General features: G+C 51.9%; 9 protein-coding genes and 1 non-coding gene across 10 annotated transcripts; 4 read left to right on the forward strand and 6 right to left on the reverse strand.

Moving 5' to 3' along the window:
• The first annotated feature begins 1363 nt into the window (after positions 1 to 1363).
• BO94DRAFT_536906 (uncharacterized protein) lies at positions 1364 to 2344 on the forward strand. The gene is made up of 2 exons (XM_025612144.1): positions 1364 to 1738; positions 1789 to 2344. The coding sequence occupies exons 1-2, from the start codon at positions 1636 to 1638 to the stop codon at positions 1926 to 1928; spliced, it is 243 nt and encodes an 80-aa protein (XP_025465728.1). The 5' UTR covers positions 1364 to 1635; the 3' UTR covers positions 1929 to 2344.
• Positions 2345 to 3257: 913 nt separating this feature from the next.
• BO94DRAFT_t199 lies at positions 3258 to 3329 on the forward strand. The gene has a single exon. It is a non-coding gene; the product is annotated as a tRNA-Arg (tRNA).
• A 1184-nt stretch (positions 3330 to 4513) lies between these two features.
• Positions 4514 to 5643, forward strand: BO94DRAFT_558082 (D-mandelate dehydrogenase-like dehydrogenase; the record flags this gene model as incomplete). The annotated part of the gene is made up of 2 exons (XM_025613982.1): positions 4514 to 4659; positions 4740 to 5643. 2 exons carry the CDS (start codon positions 4514 to 4516, stop codon positions 5641 to 5643), a joined length of 1050 nt encoding a protein of 349 aa, XP_025465729.1.
• Positions 5644 to 5695: 52 nt separating this feature from the next.
• On the reverse strand, positions 5696 to 6947 carry BO94DRAFT_147587 (class II aldolase/adducin family protein). The gene is made up of 3 exons (XM_025605774.1): positions 6513 to 6947; positions 6155 to 6462; positions 5696 to 6105 (listed from the first exon to the last, which is right to left on the reverse strand). The coding sequence occupies exons 1-3, from the start codon at positions 6733 to 6735 to the stop codon at positions 5749 to 5751; spliced, it is 888 nt and encodes a 295-aa protein (XP_025465730.1). The 5' UTR covers positions 6736 to 6947; the 3' UTR covers positions 5696 to 5748.
• On the reverse strand, positions 6922 to 9615 carry BO94DRAFT_147692 (putative proteinase). The gene is made up of 5 exons (XM_025605775.1): positions 9142 to 9615; positions 8907 to 9096; positions 7484 to 8855; positions 7380 to 7440; positions 6922 to 7330 (listed from the first exon to the last, which is right to left on the reverse strand). The coding sequence occupies exons 1-5, from the start codon at positions 9346 to 9348 to the stop codon at positions 7109 to 7111; spliced, it is 2052 nt and encodes a 683-aa protein (XP_025465731.1). The 5' UTR covers positions 9349 to 9615; the 3' UTR covers positions 6922 to 7108.
• Positions 9616 to 9883: 268 nt separating this feature from the next.
• On the reverse strand, positions 9884 to 10790 carry BO94DRAFT_587369 (uncharacterized protein; the record flags this gene model as incomplete). Its single annotated transcript, XM_025615819.1, has 2 exons — positions 9884 to 10641; positions 10706 to 10790. The coding sequence occupies 2 exons, from the start codon at positions 10788 to 10790 to the stop codon at positions 9884 to 9886; spliced, it is 843 nt and encodes a 280-aa protein (XP_025465732.1).
• A 1063-nt stretch (positions 10791 to 11853) lies between these two features.
• Positions 11854 to 13914, forward strand: BO94DRAFT_587370 (putative siderochrome-iron transporter; the record flags this gene model as incomplete). The annotated part of the gene is made up of 6 exons (XM_025615820.1): positions 11854 to 12041; positions 12108 to 12131; positions 12189 to 13563; positions 13612 to 13628; positions 13677 to 13754; positions 13803 to 13914. The coding sequence occupies 6 exons, from the start codon at positions 11854 to 11856 to the stop codon at positions 13912 to 13914; spliced, it is 1794 nt and encodes a 597-aa protein (XP_025465733.1).
• Positions 13915 to 14025: 111 nt separating this feature from the next.
• On the reverse strand, positions 14026 to 14859 carry BO94DRAFT_576613 (esterase/lipase family protein; the record flags this gene model as incomplete). Its single annotated transcript, XM_025615146.1, has 1 exon — positions 14026 to 14859. The coding sequence occupies one exon, from the start codon at positions 14857 to 14859 to the stop codon at positions 14026 to 14028; it is 834 nt and encodes a 277-aa protein (XP_025465734.1).
• A 4603-nt stretch (positions 14860 to 19462) lies between these two features.
• On the reverse strand, positions 19463 to 20491 carry BO94DRAFT_520430 (SDR family oxidoreductase; the record flags this gene model as incomplete). The annotated part of the gene is made up of 2 exons (XM_025610107.1): positions 20147 to 20491; positions 19463 to 20003 (listed from the first exon to the last, which is right to left on the reverse strand). Exons 1-2 carry the CDS (start codon positions 20470 to 20472, stop codon positions 19463 to 19465), a joined length of 867 nt encoding a protein of 288 aa, XP_025465735.1. The 5' UTR covers positions 20473 to 20491.
• Positions 20492 to 20922: 431 nt separating this feature from the next.
• On the reverse strand, positions 20923 to 24466 carry BO94DRAFT_587373 (threonine/serine exporter family protein; the record flags this gene model as incomplete). Its single annotated transcript, XM_025615821.1, has 2 exons — positions 20923 to 23502; positions 24446 to 24466. 2 exons carry the CDS (start codon positions 24464 to 24466, stop codon positions 20923 to 20925), a joined length of 2601 nt encoding a protein of 866 aa, XP_025465736.1.
• Between the last annotated feature and the right edge of the window lie 185 nt (positions 24467 to 24651).

Here is a 24651-nt window from a genome sequence, read left to right on the forward strand (position 1 = left end):
TGTTCCCTGACAGTGCCGTAGCTGCGTATTGAACCTCGATCCAGCCTTGCCTGGTGCATTGAGGTATCAGAAAGAAACTTCTAAGCCCAATTCATCCGGTTCCATATTCTTTGCGGAGACGGTGTCATCTGATCACGCATAATTCTGTCATCGCTCACATGTAACGTCAGGTATACTGGAAACGATCGACCTGAAGGAGCTCACGACCGATAACAATCTGAGGGAGCAAAAAGGGATTCCAAATCCGATTCACCCAGCGATGTATCTATAGCTTCCAGTCCGTGATAATGATCTCTGAATGGGACATCGTGCATAAAGCGGAGGTACCACGACGCTTGCGGTAAGTCGCCAACTCGCGGGAACAAAGGAAATATGTGCGACACCACATTCCATCAGAAAGCATTTCATGTTATTGGGAATAGTACCCAAATTGGCAGATTTCTGGATGTGCGCGGTGCACAGAATGTGCAACTTGCATTCTGGGAACAAATCCACTCGTATAGTGGAAGAAGTTGACCCCATACATATCATCTAAGAAGTCGAAGATTTGGACAGGGACTTGTTGAACATGACATATTCTGTGGTATATTATTGGAATCAAACACTGCTAGAACGGCGAATGATTTAAATGGTTGTGAGAAGGCTTTCTTCTCCAGAACCTATTCAGGTAGCTATGCACAAGGAATCTGTATTGGCGGGTTCAAATGAGAATTCCAGAAAAAGAGACCCAAAAGAAGTTGGTACAAACTAAGCCCTTGCCATTCTGCCCTTAGTCATAAAAGAGGGCTGGGACGGGTCTCATCTCAGTACTTTGAAAGTGAATGGTTGTCTGCTTGTACATACTAGCAAAATGGATACGATGCTGGCTGCTTCGCCACCTGAATCCGCTGGCAGGAAAATGAGCCGGTGATCAGCTCAACCTACAGTAGCAGGATGCAAGCATTGCTGCCATGGCATGGTCAAAGTCAAGGCCTAGTCTGGGTATGGTAGCTCTGTCTAGGCCCTCATAAAACAGGCAAGTGAATCTACTGTGGGAGAATTTCTTGTCGGTGTCATGCTCTGAACTCAATCAGACCATTAGGGTCTTCCTTGTATGTCGGCAGGTAATAGCATCCGTCTCTTCGTCCAGCCGTGCTGCGGAAAGCATAAGGCTCTTCACGGTACTTCTTGCTTGGGCTGCGAGGTCCTAATCATTAACAACGCCACTCACATACCATTCAATATGGGGATGTCCTATCAGAGTGAATCGCGGTGTCGGCGGTTGTACCTGGGGTGTACTTGGTCGCTTAGTCGGTATTGCACTTTGGGCTCGATGATAGCTCACGCCCGTTCCAGGGGCGAGGTGCGCCAACACCAGGCAGGCCCAACAATGACCTCCAATCACCACCCTCCAGGATGTAACCTACGACACGGATCAACAAAGACAGGGATGACGAGAGGTCGAGCCAGCTGTTGCTGGGGGCAGCCCTTATCCTGTGACTACCCCGCATCCAGGTCACGAAGAGACATATAAACCTTGTGTCACCCAGCATTGCACAGAGAGAAACACCCTCAACTCGTCCGTGGCTCTCGTCAGTGTCAAGATCTCACCATCTACTCGTTCTCTTCGCAAAGTTCTCAATAAACTCCTTCAAGATGTCGACCCCTGCTATGCAAGGCCTCTCGTCCGTGGGCTCATCCTTCGGTGCCTATTCTAGACAGCAGCTTGCTACTTTGAGAAATAGATTCTTGACCACAGGTAGGCTTCATCGGCTTTCGGGCAAAAGGCCATCCTAACAGCCCGTTCAGAGAAGCGCAGAAGAAGGGCACAGGTTCTGTCGACCTCCTTTAGCGTTCACAGACCGGTCTGGATTGCCGCAGGAGGCGCTGCCTACACCACAGCGAGCGCGGTTTATTTGACACTGCGGTATATGCGTCACTTGAAGTGAATTCGGCCGAGGGAGCGTGTCCAACTACCGCTATTGGAGCTTGAGGGGCCATCAAATAATAGAGGGGGACTGTCCGTGACAGCGATCTTCATCCACCATTCCTTTCGCATAATTTCTTTTGTTACCTTCTAGGGTCTGGTACTTTGGACGGACGGGATTTCAGCAGGATGACATGACGGAGTTTACGTGTTTCGGCTGGCATGGGCCAATATGATCATGTATCTAGCACAGTGAAATGACCACAATACATCATTAGATACTACTAGTGAGGGGCACCCTACTATCTTGCCTAGCCAGGGGCGGCACTCGTGATCTCATCTGCACCGGGGAGTCTGCCGTGTATTTGTTTGGTTTTTGGCCAGCATCCATACGCTGCAGTACACGCGACAGGGATTCGTCGTACAGCCAGCTCAGTCAATCTACCTCAAACCCATTGGATCACACCACACTGCGTCAGCGGCTGGTCCAGCCAGAGTCAGTCACTGTCGGCATGGGCTGATCACATCACCTCTTTCTACTTAGTCAAGTCCCTTTTGCGATGCCGTCCATTTCATGGCCGCTACCTAGATCTAGATGGCATTCTAGACGAGAGCTTAGTTGAGCTCCCATCATCCTGTGGTAGCAAGTGGACCATACCCCAGATTTCCCAGCGCAATAAAGTTCTTTCAGCACTCCTCCGACCCATCCGGTACTAAGGATGACTTCCGTGAGGACGGCACTGTCATGGAGGGGGACTATCGATTGTGCACGATGGCCATTGGGTTGTAAAGCTGCGGTGTCTGGCTGGCCTCGCAGTAAACTTCGACTACCCCGCCCGGTATGACCAGTCAGATGGCTGCGAAGGGGTCGTTGCATGATCACCCCGGATCCTTGGCGACCCCGCAACGCTAATCGTAGGAATGTGCTTGTGCTGAAGTGGACTGAGCTGTTGCCTACTTGTCTTCTACCTTGGCTATACGGTACTTCGATGGTACTTGATGTGGAGTCCGCTAGAAGGTCGGAGTCTACCTAAATTGCTTTGCCACTCGAAACGTGTTATGGATGGACATGAGGATATGCTGTGCGGGCCAGCCCCGGAATATATACCTGCTCGATGCAGATCATTAGATGGGAGAATTTCCAAACTTCCCTAAGCACAAGTAATTACAGCTCCTGTAAATAAGATTAAGTGACAGATGCTTCTAATAGAAAAAAACACCCGATAGGGTGTTCTGCCGGTCGGGCATCGTCGACCAATTTCACAGGCACGACCGCGGCGACAACCACAGCCTTTTTTAGTCATAGACTTTGGGTTATATTATCAATAATTGATGCCTTTTTTAACAAGCAGGCCTGCTGGCCCAATGGTAAGGCGCTTGACTACGGATCAAGAGATTGCAGGTTCGAATCCTGCGTAGGTCATTCTTTTTGCTTTTTGCCTTTCACCAGATCTTCGCGGATCTTCTCCACTTTTGTCCCTCCAACATACAAACAACCAAGCTACAACAACACCAGACCTTGAACAAGAATCACAGGTATGATGAGTTTCATACCTCACCACTGTTCCTTTATGTACCTTGAAAAGTTGCCTAACATTGCCTCTTCCTATAATCTTGTCTAAGGTGCCGGAAGACCCTGTTCCTTTCACCAATCTTGCAACCACCGGATATCTACTCCGATCGCCACGGACTTCCCTGCCTAGCTATCACCAATGCCACAGCCTTTCTAGTTTCTACACATGGGGAGTGGGCCTCCGCGATCAATTTAACGTCCAAGGCAACCATGTCCGAACTCCTTGTTCGAAGCCTGATGAGCGATAGTCCGGTCTATACATTCCTGCTGTCTCATGAACTCCATACCATCAACCGACGCATTTGCACCATATACCTACAATGAAGGCCCATCAGGATAGATCCGAAAATTTCAACTGACCTCCGGGATTCAGGGACGATAAAATGGTTGATTGTGGTTTGTGGGACTTTGGAAGACAAGAACCGGGGAGAATCTGGTTAATCAGTCTTTTGCTTTTATCCCCGTGTCTTCACCCCCTCCTGATTCACTGCCTGCTACAGTCCCAATGGCAGGATCACAAAACACCGAGCGCGGTAGAATAGCAGTCAAGCGTCCAGATGCCATGGATAGCGATATCGAGCCCACCAGAGCGACTCCCTCCAGGTCAGAAATCCCCGTGGATGAATTTCTGGTTCTCTGCCAAGCTAACGAAGCATAGGTAACAAATCTAGTGCTCACAGATTGTCGGCGACTAGAACAGCGCGGTCACTCATTCTCTATCGCAACATTTGTTCCATTGCTCGGCCCAGCTATAGGCCGGGAGACAGTAGAACTATACCAGTCAAAAAAATATTCATGCGATCATACGAGTACATTTCCAGACTTACCAACAAGCAAGCCAACCTAGCCATAGCTGACGACAGCCAAGAGGGGAAACAAGTCCGTATCGGAGAATTATCCGCCTGCAACTATTCACGCATGCGTGAAATGCGGGGAAACTATCCTAAAACCTCACTCATCCACCCCCATCAACTACTCAACCCATCAATCATCACCACATCACCACAACACCAAAACCAACACCAACACCCAAAATGCCCAAACCCATCGTCCTCCACCTCGGCGACCCCATCGCCTACAACCACGATCTCTACAACGGGCCCTTCTCCGAACGCTTCACCATCATCCGAAACGAAGACCTCACCCGGGAATCCTTTATCGAGGCACTGAAATCCAACAAGTACCTTTCCCCAATCCCCTCTCAACCCCTACCCCCAACCCCCCCAAACCAAAGATAATAACAATAAGGAAATGAACTAGATACGGCTCCATCACCGCCCTCCTACGTCCCCACTTCGCCTCCGGCAACGAAATGTCCCCTTGGGACCCCCACCTCATCTCCCTCCTACCCCCCAGCATGAGAATCTTCTCCTCCGCCGGCGCCGGCTACGACACCGTCTCAATCCCGTCCCTCACAGAGCGCGGAATCTACTACACCAACGGCGCAGGTGCATCCGATGAAGCCGTCGCAGATACAACCCTCTACATGATATTGTCTGTATTTCGACATTTCACGGCGTCGCAGATAGCTGCGCGCTCGGGCGATCCAGCTAGATTTTTAGACTGTCATAGGAATTTAGCGGGTATTTCAAATAACCCTAGGGGGAAAGTACTCGGGTTGATTGGATTAGGTAGGATTGGGGCGTTAGTGGCAAAGAAGGCTCGGAAGGGATTAGGTATGGAGGTCGTTTATTTCGACAAGGTGCGGTTAGACGGTGGTGAGGAACGGGAGCAGGAGATGGGTGTGAGATGGGGCGGGGGGTTACGGGGGGTACTCGAGGTAGCGGATGTGGTTTCTGTGCATTGTGATTTAAATCCCGGGACAAAGGGGCTGATTGATAGGGAGAAGATAGGGTGGATGAAGGATGGGGTGAGGGTGGTGAATGTGGCGAGGGGGGGAGTGGTGGTTGAGGGGGATTTGGTGGAGGCGTTGCAGAGGGGAAAGGTGAGTGCGGCGGGGTTGGACGTGCATGAGTCTGAACCGGTGGTTGATGAGAGACTGGTGGGGATGGAGAATGTCACGTTGACGACGCATGTTGGGGGTGGGGTGGTGGAGACGAGGATGGAGTTTGAAAGGTTGGCGATGGAGAATATTTTGGCTGTGGTGGGGGAGGATGGAGAGGTGAGTGGGGAGCCGTTGACGGCGATTAATGGGGGGACGTGAGGGGGGTGTTGGAGGGGAGAGAGAAGAGGGAGTAAGTAAATAAGGAATTAGATGGATATGAATTGATTATGGTATGGTAGGGTGGGTGATGATGATATAGCAGCATCAGTTCAAATACTTCCCCCCCGTCTCCTCGTGGATCACATCAAACATTGGCTTCGCGCTGAAATACCCTGCCATCGACCCACCAATCGACTTGTATGTAAACGCTGCATCAGCCTCATCCACCTTGACTGTCTGCCCACCCCGTCCGGCCGCCGCCGCATCCGCCATCAACTGCGTATAGCAGCACTTTTCCAGACTGACGAACCAGAACACCGTCTCCTCGATGGTCTTCCCGACTGTCAGGAGCCCATGGTTCTGCAGCAACGCAGCCTTTTTGGAGCCTAGTGCCTGGGCGATGTTCTTTCCTTCTTCCTCGGCGAGGACAATCCCGTTGAATTGTTTGTAGACAACGTGGTCCTGGTCTGTTAGTGATTGGACTGCCTCTAGGTACGGGAGGGGGGAATACATTGTAGAACATGCACGCATCCTGCGTAGTGATATCCAGCGGTCGTCCTAGCGTACAAAACGTCCGTCCATGGATACTGTGACTATGCGCGGCGCAGAGCACATCCGGTCGAGCAGCGTGGATAGCAGAGTGAATCATAAAGGCTGCTGCATTGAGTAGCCGAACCGGTCCTCCGTCGATGATCTCCCCACTGTGGCTCACTTGGATCAAGTCGGATGCTTTGATTTGTGAGAACGCTACGCCGAATGGGTTCACCCAGAAGGTGGTGGGATCGACCGGGTCGCGGAGGGTGATGTGTCCTGCCACGCCTGCAATGTGTTAGTTCCTATACCGCGAGATACATGGGAGGAGGCTGTACCTTCGTCGTAGCCATTCTTCCCGAAAATGCGGAATGCCGCAGCCAGACGCCCCTTGAGGTATTCGCGCTCTTTGTATTTGTCCTCGAAGACGGGAGGCCGCGGGAACTTGCCGGGGGCGTTCTTCACTTTGGCAGTTTCGGCGGCCGTCTCCTGCGTGGATTGGCGGGTTTGGAGGGTGAGTGGCGAGGATATGGTGGTTTCTGTTTCAATGGGAGGGGCCATGGTGTAATGCAGGTGTATTGGATGACTGGGACGAAATGGATAGTTGAGGGATGAAGGGAGGCCAGCTCAGGGATGAGGAGAGGGCCTGGCTGACCTTATCTGATCGGCATGGCGGGGTCGGACCAACCAAAGGCAGGCTGTGGTAACCGACGGGCTTAAGACCGAGGCTGCAAGGCCACTGGCTATCGCGGCTTATCGCCCTCGGATTTGTGGCCGACAATCAGTGGTTGGCTTCAACCCCACTTCAGCAGGTGCAGATGTCCAATGTTCTTTGATCAAACCATTGATTGACCGCGCGTAGGTGGTTCTAAGTCTAGTCAAGTCTGTTCTCATTGAGCCATTCCCAACACAGGAGACAAACAACATCGAGATTCTACAGCGGTAATCGCGCTATCGGCATTCGTTGCGCTTCCTCCATCAGCGCGTCATACAGTTTCTGCTCTCCTGCGCTTCTCTCCTGAATCATCGGCGATGCGCCCAACAAAGGCTTGAGGTCGGCCTTGCAGACCGTCTCTGGAGGCGGCAACTCGCCCGTCTGAAAGTATTTGCGGATCTCTATATGTACACACACCGACGGCGCGGCAAGGGTCGAATGCTAGCCAGTTAGACGAGCCGAATACTATCCGAGGTGTCACAGAACTTACGCCTTCAGAGTCCTGCTGCAAGAGCACCGAACCAGGAAACTTTCGGGTCATTTTGCGGGCACTGCGCAATTAGCAAGGGTCGCAAAGCAGGGAGGGAGAATTACCTCCGCAGCGGAGTCACCGGATCGAGCGTATTGCTTACGAATAGCAGTGGATGAGACGTGTTGGCCGCAAAGGTTCCTAAGAGCTCAGCGACAAGAAAGACAAATTGATGATGGATCATACCTGTGAGCTTCCACTTAGGCTTCAGATCCCACCCCACGCAGCTCATCAGAAGCCCAGCCCAGTAGTCACCGACCATGGAACTATCCTCTCGCAAAGTCTCCCAGTTACTTCGGAACTCCTCTTCCCCGGTACTTTGCAAATACTCCGCATCTGCACAGAGGATAGCCGCGCTCGAATATGCTTCGTTGTGCCCCGTAACCTGACATTCAGCGGACCATGGTCCGGCTTGAAGACACCGGCTCGAAGGGCACGACGGTGAGCGACCGCCATGTTTCAGGTCGGCCAGGGCAGAGCCATTACCCTTGGCCAGCTCGCTCGCAAACTTTGCTAGCAGAGGAAATCCTTGAAGCGGCTGGTACATGGCAATCCGCAGGATGATCTTCAAATCACTCCAGGTCACGACTTCCGGGCCCCGTGTGGCCGATGAGCGAACTGGCAGGGATCGGTTGTAAAGAGTGTCTTCCAGGGCCAGGTAGGCCTCCTTAATGGCGGCTGGGCCACCCTGGACCCAGAAGGGACAGTCGTCCGGCCCGACCGTGCTACAGTATTGCGTAAACCGATCGAAAATGGCATCAGCATCCTCGACAGGGTTGGGCCCGTCGCCCAAATAGTACTTGTCAGCATCAACCACAGCATCCAGGATAACCCGATGAATGCGATCGGGGAACAGAGTTGCAAACGTGGAACCTAGGATGGTCCCGTACGACCGGCCCCAATACAGAAGCTTTTCCTGTCCCCGGTTCCATCTCGTCCGCGCCACTAAACTCTGTCCCCGATCGTAGCCATGAAGACGGTCGTGTTGATGCTGTCTCGCTAGACCTTGTCTCTCACGCCATTCGCCATGTCGCTCGACAATCTCCAGCATATCTCTAGCGACAGGGGGCGTATTGAGATGCTCGCCCAAGGCTTCGTCTCCATCCCTCGGCGGCGTGGTCAAGCTGGCGGAGCATCCTGTATTGAGGGCGATCGCACGATCCCAGGTCCGCCAAAACGCAACTTCCGAGCTTCCCAACATGCCTTCTGCCGCCACCTGCAGCTCCCAGTTTCGCTGGGAAAACAGATTCGGGAAACAGCTGAACCCTGGAGTCGTGTTATTGACGCCACGGGGATCGAATCCGATGATATCGAAGTACTTGTCCCGCGAAAGCTTTTCTGCATCCTCGACATTCGGGTCGGTTTCCGCATCCACAGTAATTTGCAGAGTTCTGCCACCATTTATAACCTGGGCTACACCCGAGCCACCGGGGCCACCTGGCATCCACAATTAATCGGCATCTATGGCACAGACAGGAGCGGATATACCTGGATTGATCAAGATTGCGCCACCGTACCGTGGATCTGTCACCGGAACCTTCGCTGGAAGCCGAGTGATGGCGATCGCAAAGCGTCGTCCTTGACCATCGGATCGGTTGTAGTCCATTGGGACTTCGAGACGGGCGCATTGGAACCCATCGAAGCAGTCGTGGTACGCGAGTGACTGGGAAGGGGTAATCTGGTGCAGTGTTAGATGCTGTCGTGACGAATACAAGTAACGCACCTGATCCCAACTAAATTCCCCCTTCGAGAGAACGATACCCTCACTGGTCGCCCCAACATGGAAAGGCAATGCCCACCATGCGAGTCCTGCCAGAGTTATCAAAGCGATTACCATGCCATGGGTCACCTCCCACCATGGTCGTCGGTTTGCAGATGCTACATGGGGGTTTGGGTGTGTGGTGAAGCTAGAAGATTTGAAGGATTCCATGTGTCCTTTGTTCTGGAACAACCCACGATATCCACTTCCATACCATAGCACGCAGGCGTCTGGAGGAGGCTGTCAAGGAGTACCCGCAAGTTAAGTGCAGGCTGGATCATGCCCCGCCCAAGATATTGGGCAGGCTGACATGTAACCCAGCTGGAAGTGATAGTCGAGGGGCAGCATCTGCAGAGTGATGATCGACGACGAATTAAGACGGAGGGATTGGCAATAATCACGAAGTGGGGGATGGATTCAGCTGGCCAGGATCAGCTGCGTACGGCGAGAGGAAGAGTGGAAAAAGAAAGCCAGCAGGCGATCAGCGCTGGTGGCCCGTGATCCCTTGCATTGCTGGCCGGTCTTTGGGCCTTCCGTTTATCGCTTAGCAGCAACTTTTTCGGGAACTAGTCGGCACCAACCAAGAGATCATTGGTGGACGCCGTTATCTCCCAAATGCAGATAGGTAGCCAGTGGTATCCTGTCCACTCAACCATAGCATAGATAAATAACGATATATACAATGCACTTGGCAATCGCCTCATCATCAGATCCGACGCCGCTTTCTCTGCATCTCCAACTTCCTGCCAATCACTTGATACCGACAGGGGATTTGGAGCTCCACTGCGCTTAACCTTTTGACCCATGCGCGAAAGTCACTTTGGTGCCATCGAGGATGATCCGCTATTGCCCGCACCTCCGGAAGAATGGTATCATAGAGCTTAAGAATGCGTTCATCATCGTCGAAGACGACCCCCATCTCGTGCTCCAGCTGGGTCAGATGGCTGGCGTGATCTCTCACAGACTGCGTCGGTTTCTGAAACGCGCGATCGTATCGTCGCGCAGCCTCCTCTGAACCAAGACTCTTAACTTCACGATGCAGGACGAAGCTGCGGAAGCCATGCCATGTATGTAACCCCGGATTTGACATGACATGCTCAGTCCACTTGTCCAACAGAAGGATCGACATATGGCGACGCCCCTCCATTATCTTGCGCTCATCTGAGTAGTAATAGTGCCCCCATTGCGCGAAATGTTCTTCCAGACGCGAAATAGCCTCCTGCAAGTCCGCCTGGGGAGATTCGTGAAATATTGGACCAAGCGCAAGGGAAGGAGGCTCGCCCTGAGGGAAATCTTCCGCTTCCTCGGAGTAGGATCGTTTAATTCCCCGCGCTAGTACATCGTCGGCACTGTAATCGGCGAAGGAAGGTCTGGTGATGATGGTCGCCAACGGTGGGTTGGGAGCGCTAGCGACTTCGTTCGGGGATCGGGGGCGGAGCGCACGCTGATGCTGTTGATCTCGGGCTAGCAATCGTTGCTCACGGGCAAGCTGGTTTCGTAGTCGCAGTAGAGCGCGTTGTCGTCGGACCTTTTTTCAGTTCGTCCTTCAATTGATCGAACTCCCTATTGATCGCGTCGTCCGTGTCGGAGACCAGGACCAATAGATCCGCCATGACGTAAAACCTATCAGTAGAGAGGCAATATTGTGGGTGGAAAAGTTGCAGACTGTTTCTTAGACAATAAGCCAGTGTAAGATGATAGCAGCATGTTGTCAGGACCCCAAAAGGAAAAATTTGAGCCGAATTTGAGCTGTAAAGTCCCGCTTGGATAAAACGCGTCGCGTGGGTCACGTGCTGCGACGAGTCAATTAGTTCCCCTTAACAGTTTCCTAGTGGGGGAAAGTGCCAGCCTCTCCACTCCGCAGCCCATCTTTACTCTTCCATCTAGGTAATGAGTACAGAGTACGGGGTATCTTTTCATCTTCTCCTTGGTCTGATCAGTAGGATTATTGGCAGAAGCACAACGTCACATTATATTCCGATGGTAGAAGCGACTTGGTCGACAGCTGTCTCTTCGCCGATTTGCGGAGGTGATGTTTGTTGGGAGGTGCTGCCATCCCCCGCAGGATCATGTCGACTAGTGCAGCTCTTATCAGAAGTGGCCACCAGGAATTGTCACATTCTTCCATCATTTTAGTCCTGCTGCACCCGAGAATGTTTGTCATTCTGGTGACTTGGTCCGGCCTATAGTGGTCGATCTTCAGACGGATCGGCAGACTCAGTGGCTGCTCCAGGCTCCTCGCCCTTGCTGGCCAAGGCGTTTCGAGTCGCTCTCGGGGTTATGGATTGGCATCCCCCCACCGGGCGATAGTCACGTTAGCTGATGCCTTCGTCATGTCGATCTTTTCGACTGTCCACCATCTCCTGCTTCACTCATTTATCCATCCATCCTCCACCTATCGGCCCATAACCAGTCTGAGGTGCGTCAATGGTCGTGTATGGCGGTTGATAACGCCATTCGGCCGTAATACCGGGGTGAATCCACTTTGCTAACGCCCCGCATTTGATGACCAGGGATGGAGATAAGTGAGCCGAGTCGTTCGCACTAGTGAGCTTGGTCACTCGACACTCGGTTTGATCCCGGTTATCTTGATCCGTCGCTTGCGCAACGAAAAGCATACATACCTGATGTGATCCGCCCAACAGACATCCGTCCCCTAGTAATCGCATCTACACAATGGCTGGCTGGAGCAGATTTTTCCGTCCGTCGCAAAGACGGGAAAAGGTCCCTGGACCTATGACCACTGATAATGAGAAGAACAACACAATCGATGTCACCGTTCAGGAATCGAGTGCCACGGCCCCAGATGGAACCGGGGCGGCAAAGATCCAAGCCGCTGAGGCAGTGAGTGGCCGCAAAGGCAGGTACTTACTGTATGTGGGGTACGTATAACATGTCCCGATTCCAGTATACGTGCTCATCTTCTTCAGACTGGCGATGATGATGGTCATATAGTAAGGCACCTGTTCTTCTACAGTTGTAGCAGTATTTAACCGAAGCGTGTATTATAGTGAGTTGGACAACTCGACCGTGGGAACTTACCGCAACTTCGCAACGTCTGAATTCGATGCGCTTGCTGAATTGGCTACGTTGAACACCGCAGCAAGCATCATATCCGCCATCACCAAACCCCCAATTGCTAAGGTTTCCGATGTCATTGGACGCGGCGAAGCCTATGTTTTCGCCGTTACCTGCTACGTGGTTTCTTACATCCTCTGCGCATCCTCCAAAACGTTCAGCACCTACGCAGGTGGTTATATCCTCTATTCCATCGGACAAGCCGGCACATCCTTTCTCAATGCCACCATCGTCTCGGATCTATCCTCAATGCGTTGGAGAGGTTTCGCCTACAATATCCTCTACGTCCCGTTTCTCATCATCCCTTGGGTGTCTGCCTTTATTGTTCAGAGCGTCGTTGATGGTATTGGCTGGCGCTGGGGAATCGGTATGTTCGCCATTTTGATGCCCTTTGGTGCCAGCTTCATCATCACCACCCTCCTTGTATTCCAACAACGGGCCAAGCGGTCGGGTCTTGTACTAAACGAACAGCTCAATCTATATGATTTCTGTTCCCGTATCGATCTGGGTGGGCTTCTTATTCTAAGCGGCAGTTTCGCTTTGATTCTACTTCCCATCACGCTGGCTGCTACTTCTGCCAGCCGATGGAAGACTCCATGGGTCGATGCTCTAATTGCAGTGGGCGTGGTGATTCTGGCCTGTCTTTACCCATATGAGAAATATGTGGCCCGACATCCTGTGGTTCCTGTGCGCTACTTCCGTAGCCTTTCGGTTATGATCCCGGTAGTTTTGGTTTGCATCGACAACATTAGCTTTGGCGCCACACATACGTATTTGTATGTCTGGTCTGAGGTATCACACAACTTCTCGGCGCGCAACGCCCAGTTCCTCTACTATACCAACGGCATCATGCAAGCTTTGGTCGGCATGGGTACTGGGCTGCTGATGTACCGTCTACGATCCTATAAATGGATTGGAGTCGCTGGAGCGATTATTCGGATGGTTGGATATGGGGTTATGGTTCGCCTCCGCACCAACCAGAGCTCTGTGACCGAGCTATTCATTGTGCAGTTAGTCCAGGGAGTTGGAAGCGGTATCATCGAGACGGTGGGCATTGTGGCAGCCCAGATCTCAGTGTCGCATGCTGAGCTGGCCCAGGTCACGTCATTGGTGATGCTAGCCGCGTATCTGGGCAACGGCATAGGTTCTGCGATTGCAGGGGGAATCTATTCCGGGCAGCTACGTCAGCAGCTACGGTCGCATTTGGGGTCCGGTGTAAATGAGGCCACAGTGGATAGGCTGTACAATTCGATCACCGGCACGCTGCCAGCCTGGGGATCAGCGGAGCGAACAGCGATTGACAGAGCGGTAAGTGGTCTGCTCATTCTACATGTCAATTCGCTAACTTGCATTCAGTACTCGGATGTAATGGGGTGTGTTTGTCGCCCACAGTGTTATAGACAATGAGCTGACAGGTACAGGTCTATTACTATTGCCGCCCTGGCATTCTCTGCCCCGGTAGTGATTTTATCCTTGTTCTTACCCAACAAGAAACTTGGGTATGGCCCCAGGTTCCCGATACATTGTCCGCTACTGATCAACTTTAGAGACGGGCATAATCGTGTGCAAGGCCAACAGGCTCCTGTTCGCTCTGACTCCACGCTGGTGGATGAGAGGAATGGGCGTGGAGGGGCCTCGGGCCCTGCAGCCAAGGCTTGAAGGAAAATGGCATCGACATGATTATACATTATCACTTCTACACACCATAGTCTATTTGGGTATCTAAATACAGACTTTTCTATACAAAATGCAGACAGACGCCATCCACTTCTACTTTCCGGGAGATCCCAGCAAGCAGATGAACTCACGCTTCGGGGTGGAGTCCAGGGCATTCTTGACCAGGTTCCAAACGTTTAGATCATAGGCCTCGCCGATATGGCCGACGGGATCCAGGGGGCAGGTGCTCTGCACCCATTCATTGGTCACGCCGTCCTCGTGGACAAAGGAGGTCGTGGTTGGTGTCACCAGTTCGTCGAACCGCGACGCAATAACCGTCAGGTTGTTCCCAGACTGCACAATGGGTTCTCCGTCGTTCAAGCGGTCAACTGCCGCTCCATCGGGGCCCAGATCGTCACAGGCAGCGCACCCCACGGTATCCAAGATGTCGCCAACTGCGGCGCGCGACATGTTCCCAAAAGCGTACGCAAGGTCATAGATTCCGGCAAAGTTGGTGCCCCTTGTGGGGGGCGCGATGGCCACCAGCTTGTCGAGCATCTCCGAGATGCCATCCTCGAACTTGGGGACGTAGAGGGTCTGGAAAGCACCTTCAGAGTGACCGACCAGATCGATTTTCTCGGCCCCGGTCCCCTCCTTCACCTCGCGGATATACGCCGCGATTTCCTGGGCGGAGTCGGCGATAGACTTGAGCCCACCGAGGAAGGGAAATCCATCGTATGCACCGTAGGTCTTGGCGTAGGTGCAGTAGCCCTGGGCCTGAAGCCAGTATTGCAGATAGTTCAGGTCTTCGTAGAATGTGGCACCCAGACCGTGTAGGAGCACCACGGGGTTCGGGTGCTCGGTGCTGGTACAGGAGAAGTCGTTGATACTGTAGCCAAAGGCAGGCAGGATGGCTGCAGATGCCAGCAAAAGAGAAGAGAAATGCATACTGGCTGCAGTGAAGAATTGACCGCGGTAGGGACAGGTCAGCCGATAGTTTGACAGGATAGAGAATGACATTCAGGCGGGCCGTCACCGGAAATTTATCGTGAATGCGGAAGTGGGCCTGCCATGGTGCCCAGGGGATGCAAATCTGATCTATTCAAGATCCGGCAACGTGAATGGGGAACATGCTGATCCCATAGATTAAAGTGGACGGAGGATTCATTGTAAGTGGTGCCAAGGCGTAACTATTGGAAGCTGACTCGTCTAGTGTCGCCCGGCCGATCCACTCAGCTGAACTTCTCATCGCAGTCACGTCCAGCTCGTCACTGGCTTCCGTCACTCCTGTTACGTTAATGACTATAACTTCATGTCCTCAATAGAGCGTGAACAACCTCACTGTGATGGGTGAAAGGATGAAAATCTCTTTCGCGGGTATAAATACCCCCTAAAGTCTCTCTCTCAGCTTTCTCTCTTTCCCTCCTCATCTCAAGCTATACTCATTCCTGCACCAAAAGGCCTCAGCTGAACGATGACTAATAGTACTGATATAGTACTAAAGATCATGTACTCCATTTCAATATACTCTTCAAATTCACTTCACTCTTCTGTTACATCATCCAAGGCTCCACTAATCTTTTTTTTTCTTTATGTCTTTGTGTTTCTTCCTTCTTACTTCTTCCTTCTTCCTTACATCTCCTAACTTGCGTCGTCTTCGCCTTCTTCCTCCTCGTCTTTCATATCCAGTACAACTCTCCCCAGCTTTTGCTTCGACTCCTTCTATCACCAGCGCCACGTCGTCGTATACACGGTTAGCATTATCTCGTTGCCGCTAATACTGCTTTCAAACGAACCTGTTAGCTGTATTGTGACAGAAATTGAGCGAACAAGAAGAGGACGCCTGGTCAGGTGAGACCCCTGGGTCTGTAAGGCTTTTTCAGAACCCACCTAGCTGACCCATATACAGACCTCGCAGTCAGCGATGAAGTAGTTCTTGTATACCATCTTGTCAGTATCATCTTGACATTCATGACAAACATATCCTTTTCATTGCATGACATCGAAGTATAATGGCTATACGAATAGCGTATTTGCTTGCTGTTGCTGTTGCTTCATCACCTCCACGAGCATTCGACTGGAGACACTCAAAGCTCGCATTGCGACCTCTGCTGTCAGCCACTTGCAACAATGGCCATGATCTGGGATCTCTCTCAGCATATGGGTCTGAAGCACTTCACGAATGGGCTCTATACTGGCCAACGCGATTATCGACACGGCAACGCGGCATCCTAATCCATGATCCAGGCCATGGTTCCCGGACACAGTCGATCCCTGATACAGTCCTATCAGCTAGCACATCTAGCAAATAACCCATTTTATGGTTGCGATGCAATCAGTCAATACCGCGCGAGGTATGTACTGATGATAACGGTGCTACCAACGAGAGGATAAGCCACCTTCGTCTTTCAAAGCGCCAACAAGAAGAAACGGCCAAGAAGGGCGACAATTGGAACAAATACATCATAATACCGACATGAGCACCGACCAAGACGTGCGACATACGGAAAATGCAATCATCATCGTCAGCCATGTGGAAATTAGTCTCATAGACGAAACATTCGTCCTCGAAAAGATGAACACACCAATTCATTGGCGACGGTGTGTCCACACACAGCCTATTCGTGACACGACATCTTTCGACGTCACTCTTTATATTAGGGCCATGTCGATGACCCCGGAAGATGTCTTCATACAATCTATGGTCCAACACAACCTGAAGACTAATGATGCGCAACGGACGCAGCACTATCTATTCTTCGTACTTTAATGGTCTTTTACCAGTCGTGAAGATGTGTTGCAGACCGTCTAAAAGCTACACTACCGTTTAAGGAATGGAAAAAATGGGTTTCCTATTCAGTCCCGAAAACATAACCAAACAAATTATGAAGAAAAGGATGGAAACGAACCATTTGAGAGTCTTTCTACAGAGGTTAAAATCCAACAAGACCAGAATGTATTCATTTCCCTGCATACAGAAAAGGTGTGAGCTCCCTGGATGCAGTCAGTATGACTACATCTGCTTCATGGGAAGGTTTCGGAGAGACTATGACCTAGAAGGAGGGAATTGCCCAGCAGTCGCTATAACCCAATGGAGTCAACGGCATGACGAAGATTTGCAGACTGACTGGCGGTCTAGCTGGATGTCTTGACTCTGAAGGAGTTAAATCGACGGTACGCGACGGGTGACGCCATGGGGGAGATCCCGAAAGCTTTGCAACATGGATCGACCAGATCACAGGCGATCTCGTCATGGTATATTGACGAGGACAAACGGCTCATGATTCAATGGATGATAGGAAGGCAGCCCTCGACAATCTGGTACCATTGGAGTACATGCTCGTTTCAAGCTTCCGACTATTAGATCCCCGAAGCAATTTCTGGGACATGCTTCTGCATCCAACGATGGCAATCAAAATCCTGGACAGTCTTGCTGACCGCATCCACAACTAAACGGCCTAATAAATAACACTATCGTTATACTAACAGGCTGAAGATACTTCATGCGAGTCTGGACACGCCGAAATCTTTGCACGTCCCTCGCATGTCTATAAAGCCGTTTCAAATGTCCGAGTAACCGGAACTGGGAACGAAGCATAGAGACAGCTGACGGTGTCACATTCATATCCTCCAATAAAGCTAAAAGACACGTTTGTCGACCACGACACTCGTTTTTCACGATGATAATTCGAGCAGACGACGATGGCCTGCGATCGGTTATTAAAGGGTTGGGTTCCACAGCGAATAATCATCATGCACATCCTACGAATGGTGACGCATCCAGACGCGACGGCTCTGATATTAGAGACCAGTCAGCGGCAGTCTAATCTACTGCATGAATATCCAGTTTGGATCTGACATGGGTCTCAGTATGTGTATCATGCTGAGTGCAACATATTCTGAAATATCCCAAATCCTGGAGCTACAGCATGTGGATATCATATAATCCGCTGGTCTGGGATTGCTGGGGGTGAATTGATCATTGTAATCTCTAAGCGCGACATGCATCTTATCTGGTGTCGGATAAATCCATCTCTACCTCTGTCTAATATCTGCAGAAACACTTAGACGTCTGCACGGAACCACACAAAGACGAGTGCAGGATTTGAAGCATCCTGTCTGGTGTTGTCCTTGAGTCTGATCCATATCATCACCGATGTACCGACGACATACGGGGGCTACACGATGCTGAAAACACTGCTTATGAAATTGAAGACGGGGTAGCCAATGTTCTTATGACAAACTGGAGCCAGACTTGAACCAGTATTCTCTATACTGCCATCGTCGAAACTGCTTTCTAGGCCTTCGTGTCTGATGGCTCACTGGCAACAGGAGACGCCATCAAGATGAGGTTGGATCTGTTTATGTAGGATGCGTCTGGTTCTACCAGTACATCAGAGGTCACCTAGATGACCCAGGATCATATGGTACCGTCTTCCAAGCTAAAGACGGAAAAGGACACGATACTTGAGCTAGCATCCTTTATGTGCTTCTTGGAGCTTCATTCTCTAGATTCAAGTTATACAACGAAGCTCTAGAGAAAGCATTCGGGTTCTGGACATAAACACGGTACAGCGGCTGCTTGACGAAAATGGTCGCCGGTCCAAGGAGATTCTCACCGATAACTAACATCTGGTGAAATAATCGCAACTTTGTGTACGGTCATGTGGGAAAGAGAGCGAGCGAAAGAAGACTCCACCGTCAAAAGCTGGCACTGGGTCCAGGTTGCTGAGAAAGACCAAAATCTGACAAGTAGGACAATCCTTTGGCCCACGGCTCGCACCTATCCTATCCCCATGTCCTTGTCCACAATGGGAAACTCGACTGGAGGAAACGACTATAGACACTAGATCGAGCTGATCGCACATATGCACGCCTTGCAGAAGACAAACGATTGATATCGTAGACAACAGAACTCGCCTCTTATGGCACATGGTCTTCCCGGACAGTCGCAAGTTAGAAATGCAACTCAGCGAACAACCAATGCGAAATCAATAGAGCTGGGAGAGCTGCAGGAGCTACCGACGACGCGGTGTCGCATGACCGGCTCAAAGCTCCCTCATGCGAAGTGTGTATCCAGCTTGCCCATAGATACCGAATGAGTATCTGTGATGATGGTCATGCGGCCAAGGCGATCTGCGTACTGTATCGAGGCAGTTTGGCTTTGACACAAACCCCCATTCAACAACGCTCGAGGTATTCTCGGATACTTGAGGATTCTTCGATAGAATGTGACCGAGCACCTGGTCCGCAACATGACGGACAAACAGCAGGGATGTCCTGTCAATTGGGCGGTCTTTCATTGTCTATTCGCCACATGTAGTGGAACATGGGCAGAAGGGAACATGATATTCGACCTCGCATTGCGCACAATATCAAGCTCACTGCCCAGTGCGAGCCGGAGACAAAGCACAAGGGATCGTATATCGTGCCTATCATGCTTCATCTCATACAATATCTATCCTTACCTCAACGATATCACCCATCTCTCAAGCATAAATACAATTAACATATTCCACAATATACTCCAACCCTCAAACAAAATATCCACTCACTCGACATCACACTCCCCTCCCATCCCCCACTCCCTCAACACTCCCCTCTGCCTCTCCAACACCCCCCCAATAATCTCCACCGCATTCCCTCCCACCGGCAACCGTCCCGGCAGCTGTCCTCGCCCCCCATACCTCCCCCTCCCCATCAACACCTCATAAACCACCTGCGCCCCCTTCCTCACATCCCCAGGCTGCTGTCCATCCAACTCCCTCAACCACTCCAACCCCTCACCTTTCCTCTCCGCCCTCACAACCCTTTCTTCCGACAACAGCTCCGTCCGGAAATGCCCCGGCTCCAAACACGTCACTTCGATTCCTGTCCCCGCCAGCTCCTCCCTCAACGCCTCCGTACACATCGCCATCGCCGCTTTACTCGCACAGTAGATCCCCGTCCCTGGAACACCTCCCCATCCGGCGATAGAGCCCATTGTGGCGATGAGACCAGAGTGGTTGGTCCTCATGCTGGGGATTAGGGCGCGGGTGAGTGTGAGGTGGGAGGTTAGGTTCGTTCGGAAGTAGGTGGTGATTTCGTTTGTACTATACATCATCATTATTATCATCGTTAGCGTTAGTTTTAGATTTCGTATGATTTATCATTCCGTATATCCATAGACTCTTGATTTATTTCCCCTGCGTTTCTGAAACATCCAAGGAAAATCAAGAGAGAAGTAAAAACGTACGTGGCTTCCTCAATCCCGCCCTCAAAAACAAATCCCGCGTTATTCACCAATACATCCACCTTCCCGACCGAGGATAGAATATCCTTGACGAAGGATTCGATTTCGTGGTCAGGACCGCTGAGATCGAGTTTCTTTGGGATGAGTTTCCCTCTACCCTCCGAGGCTTTACTTTCGCAGTTGGGATTGGAAGTGGGTGTGAGAGCGCGGAGGTTCGACGGGTCGCGGGATGTAGCGATCACGGTGTCGTTATGTGCCAGGGCGGTTTTGGTAAGGTGGTGGCCGAAGCCGCTGCTGCAGCCGGTTATGAGCCATGTTTTGGGGGACATTCTTTTTTGGGTTTGGTATTGGTATTGGTTTCGGCTTTGGGGGGTGAGAGGAGAGGGAGGCTGGGTGGAGAGAGAATGTAGGGGATGATAGAACGTGTGTTATGTGTATAGTATGGAGGAGTTAATAATGTAAGAGTGATGGGATCTTGTGTAGATCTGATAACCCGGATGAATCATGGATGAAATCATAATTGGGTATGTTGTTCCCTTGGAATTCCTACTCTGGTAGGGAATCAATTGAGTTCTGCAGTACTATACTTCACCAAGGTTATGTCAACTCTAACCCACTAGAAACAAGGCACATTGCGCTGCAATGACCCAACCGAAAGTCAATAAATCATATCTATGCTAAGCCGGCTCAAATGCAAATCACACAATATACCCGAAATACATCAGTCCAAGGAAGAACGTAACGGAACGTAGAAACGCATAAAACGCTGGGGGATATATCTAGAAGCTGAAGAGACCACTGCGGCGCTTGCCGTAGGGATATACAATCAATGCGGAAATGAATAGACCCACGGTAATGCCGATCGCGACCTGGATCATACCGAAACCCAGACTCGCGATCGACGTGCTCGAGGTGCTGTCTGTCGATGTAGTGTTGCCTGACTTCAGGTTGTTGCGCACCTCCTCGGCGTACTGGATACCGGCGAGGAGAGATCCACTGGATGCCAGCCCGGACGGCACAAGCACGAAGATACCCGGGAGAATGGCGGTGGCGGCGTGACCGTGCCAAAGTCGACTGTATAGGTTGCCCAAGAGACCGATGGTGAAGGCACCGACCGTGTTCGCGACCTCCGAGTTGGATCCCAGTTTCAGAGTACTGAAGTAGTTGGTCACGTAGCCGCAGACCGCGATGACGATCATCACCGGCACCTGCTTCCATTTGCCCTGGTTGATGATCGCCAAAAATACCACGTAAATTGGGACGAAAATGAAATGCTGGATATACTTGCTGTACCACACGCCCTCATTCGAACAGGTCGTCGAGGTGGCAGCATTGCCGTCGATCAGTCCATAGATGGTCGTGCCGACCGTGATGCCATACCCTAGGAATAAGGAGTAAATGATGGAGTACACCATACGGATTGAACCGGCAATCATTTGATGCGACTGCAGTTCCAGACTGCTGCACAGCACCATGAAACCAGGCAGGATCAGGGCGATCGAGGACTGAGCCAACGCAGAAAAGCAAAACAGGCGCTCCTCCCCTCCGTCGACATTGGCATTGATGGATCCAAACGCGCGCGCGAGGAACGACGTCAAGATGGCGGCCGTGACCTCAAACACGTTGGAATAGAGCACTGATCGAGGAGCCAGTACGTGCTGCATGAAACCAACTAGGCATCCGAGGAAGAAGATGATGGGCATATCAATGGGTCGAGCATCGAAAGCGAAAGGACCGACGGCAACACTGGCCAAACCATACGTAGCAACGAGGATCCACTTGTTGAACCGTGGGGGGCGTTTCATAATAAAGTCGAGTTCCTGGATGGCCTCCTCCACACCGATCATGTCGTGGACGACATTCTTGTAGACGTTATGCGTTTCTGCCAAGCGACCCAAATCCACTCCCTGCACCACGCGGACCAGCTTCACCTCCGCCGTGCGCGTGGTGGAATCATCGAAGGACATGATCATACACCCAGGTAGATACAAAAACTGTCCTTCAACTTCCAAAACGCGCGCCGTCATCTGCATGTACTCCTCCAAACGGTGAGTGGGAGCGCCGTATCGCATGAGCGCACGGCAAAGTTGCATGATGTATCGTTGACGGGCAAGAATCTCGGCGATATGTACCGTGACGCGAATTTCATCCTCGAGGCGGGTCTTGCGCTTCTTCTTTCCCTTCTTGGGTGCAATATTCACGAGGGTGTCCGCCGAGGCTGGCAGACTCGCCCGGCTCAGATTCATCGACGCCTCTACCAGGGAAGCAGTGGACTGGTGACTGGATTTCTTATACCATTTCAACTTCTCCTTCTTAGGCGTAGCAGTGCCTGACGAAAACGTGCCCGAGTGGAAGTCCCGTCTGGGGGTCGCAGTACCCGAGGAGACCACGGATTCGTTATCCGAAGAGTCGGTGGTAACGGACATGTTGTCCCGGTTGGCCTGGCTGGCATGCAACTTGAGTAGTTGGGAGAGAATGCCGCCACCGCCGCGGTTCCCGGGGGTTCCAGCTCCATACCACGAGTCTGGGCGACCCAGTCCATCGGGGGTTTCCTGCCCAGACTTGGCATAGGCAGACCTGGGCTTGCGGCGTTGGTGCATGTTATGCTGGGTCATGCTGCGAACGAGTCGATGGGCTTCTGCGCTGGGAGGGGGAGGCGGTTCCTCTCCGTCGCGGGCATGCGGATCGAAAGCCTCCGTCTCTTCGGGCCTGCGGCGTGGTGGGTAGCCTCCTTCGAGGTCGTCCGGTAACATGGCTGCTCCCAAGTCACCAACGTCATCGAGGGGTCGACCAAGACGCTCGCCTAGGAGCACCGTCTTCTGACGGATCAATTTACTGGCGTTCTTCCAGCGGTCCCTGGCCGACATGGGTTGCTCTGGTGTATCCTTCTCGAGAGAAGAGTCTCGAGTCTCTTCGACTGCGGGGGACGAGCGTTTGTTCGTGTTCTCCTCTTCTCCATCCTCCGGGCCCGTCTCGCGCTCGAAGTAATCAGCCAGATCGGCAGATTGGTCCGTTGGTACGACCGAATGAAATGTACGAACGGAAAAATCAGAGTCTGCACGCGGCATCATCGAGGGGCGTTGAGGCACTCCCTCATTGTGGTTGCTGATCGAGCGAAATCGAACCCGGGCAGGTCTAGCTGTTTCATTTGAGGCGTCCTCAGTAGGAGCAGTAGCGGGAGCAGGAGCTTCTGAGGGCCCATCATGGTGCTCCTCGTGATGGGGGGGCGCAGATGGCTCGCCATTCTCGCGCGGGACCAAGGTGTCGTCGTTTCCCTCCCAGCTGTTCTGGCGCCCCAGGAGCTCATAGGAGGGATCGTCGCGGGGTGACTCCGACATTGGTAAAGTCCGGGCAGCCAGCTGCGCGGACAATCAGGGTCTGTCAAACCAAAATGGTGGGTGGAAGGAAAGGAAGATGAGGTGCGACAGGAAGAGCAAAGAGATTCGATTCAGTACCGAGCAATCCGGAGGCGTCCGGCAAATATAAAGAGCAGCAACGAATGAGAAAGGAAGAACCAGCAAACTATGAATAATGGGGTGTCAAAGACGGATAATAATATGGGGGAACGAGGCGGGAGAGAAAAAAAAAAGGGAAAAATGGTGGTTGATTCGGTTGAAACCGCGGCTCGGTGGAGGCGTGGGATAACCAACGGCGCGTCCACGGGGGCCGAACCAAAAATAAGTCGAGTCTAGACCAGCACCCGTCAAGCTGCGACAGATTGGCGGATAAGAGAGTCGCAGAAGAGAGAAAAGCGTCGGAAAGAGGAGAAGGAGGTGACCAGCACCGTCGGAGCAGTTTTTTAAGGTCAGAGCCGGGCAGAGACGGTCATGACTTCATGGGTCGCTCGGAGGAGAGAATGATTGGCAGTGATCCTAGCTGGGAACAGCCGGTGGAGCAGGTCGGATGAATCAATAAGACCACACCTTCCCAGTTTCCAGATAACGGAGAAATTGATGAAGGATCAGCGCTGCACGATGAAACCAACTGACAGCTCATCGGCCACACCTGCCGAAGCAAAATAATAATGCTTCCTCATCGCGTTCTTTTCTGTCACCCCTCTCTGCCGCGCTGGAAATCGTGCTTGAACCCTTCACACGGGACTAATGCACATCCTTATCGGAAGGAGCGTCGAGCGAGAGGTCTAGAAGGGGCGTGTACCTGAGAGACACGCGGTGGCCCAATGTCTTTGAATGAGACCAGGAAAGTTTTCACTATTTGCAAACCATTCCCTTTGGACGGCCGACCATTGGGTTGGGCCCTTTCGGCGGCGGACCACTCAGCGACCAATCAACGACCGCCCACCACGCAACCAAGTGGGGCCATGGCGTCGCGGTGGTGGCAACTCGCCAATCAGCGGTGGCTTGTCCTGCCGGTGTTTCCAGACCCTCGGCGGAGTCGGGTCAGGGGGCGTTTTCCCGTTTTCCTTTCTTGTCATTCCTCAGGCATACCTGCTTCTCGGCTGCACTGCAGTAGGTAATAGGTATACGTACTGCTCGGCTTCGGTCTTG

The sequence above is a fragment of the Aspergillus sclerotioniger genome, assembly GCF_003184525.1.
Source record: "Aspergillus sclerotioniger CBS 115572 chromosome Unknown BO94scaffold_20, whole genome shotgun sequence".
Classification (NCBI taxonomy): domain Eukaryota; kingdom Fungi; phylum Ascomycota; class Eurotiomycetes; order Eurotiales; family Aspergillaceae; genus Aspergillus; species Aspergillus sclerotioniger.

Excerpts from the sequence above, each read along its gene's own strand:
- BO94DRAFT_147692 (XM_025605775.1), bottom strand. The coding sequence starts at position 9,348 with ATGGAATCCTTCAAATCTTCTAGCTTCACCACACACCCAAACCCCCAT. Across the intron at positions 9,097-9,141 it reads GGGAATTTAGTTGGGATCAG|ATTACCCCTTCCCAGTCACT; the intron begins GTGCGTTACTTG and ends ACACTGCACCAG. Across the intron at positions 8,856-8,906 it reads CGCAATCTTGATCAATCCAG|GTGGCCCCGGTGGCTCGGGT; the intron begins GTATATCCGCTC and ends TGTGGATGCCAG.
- BO94DRAFT_147587 (XM_025605774.1), bottom strand. The coding sequence starts at position 6,735 with ATGGCCCCTCCCATTGAAACAGAAACCACCATATCCTCGCCACTCACC. Across the intron at positions 6,463-6,512 it reads GAAGAATGGCTACGACGAAG|GCGTGGCAGGACACATCACC; the intron begins GTACAGCCTCCT and ends AACACATTGCAG. Across the intron at positions 6,106-6,154 it reads ATGCGTGCATGTTCTACAAT|GACCACGTTGTCTACAAACA; the intron begins GTATTCCCCCCT and ends CTAACAGACCAG.
- BO94DRAFT_536906 (XM_025612144.1), top strand. The coding sequence starts at position 1,636 with ATGTCGACCCCTGCTATGCAAGGCCTCTCGTCCGTGGGCTCATCCTTC. Across the intron at positions 1,739-1,788 it reads AAATAGATTCTTGACCACAG|AGAAGCGCAGAAGAAGGGCA; the intron begins GTAGGCTTCATC and ends CAGCCCGTTCAG.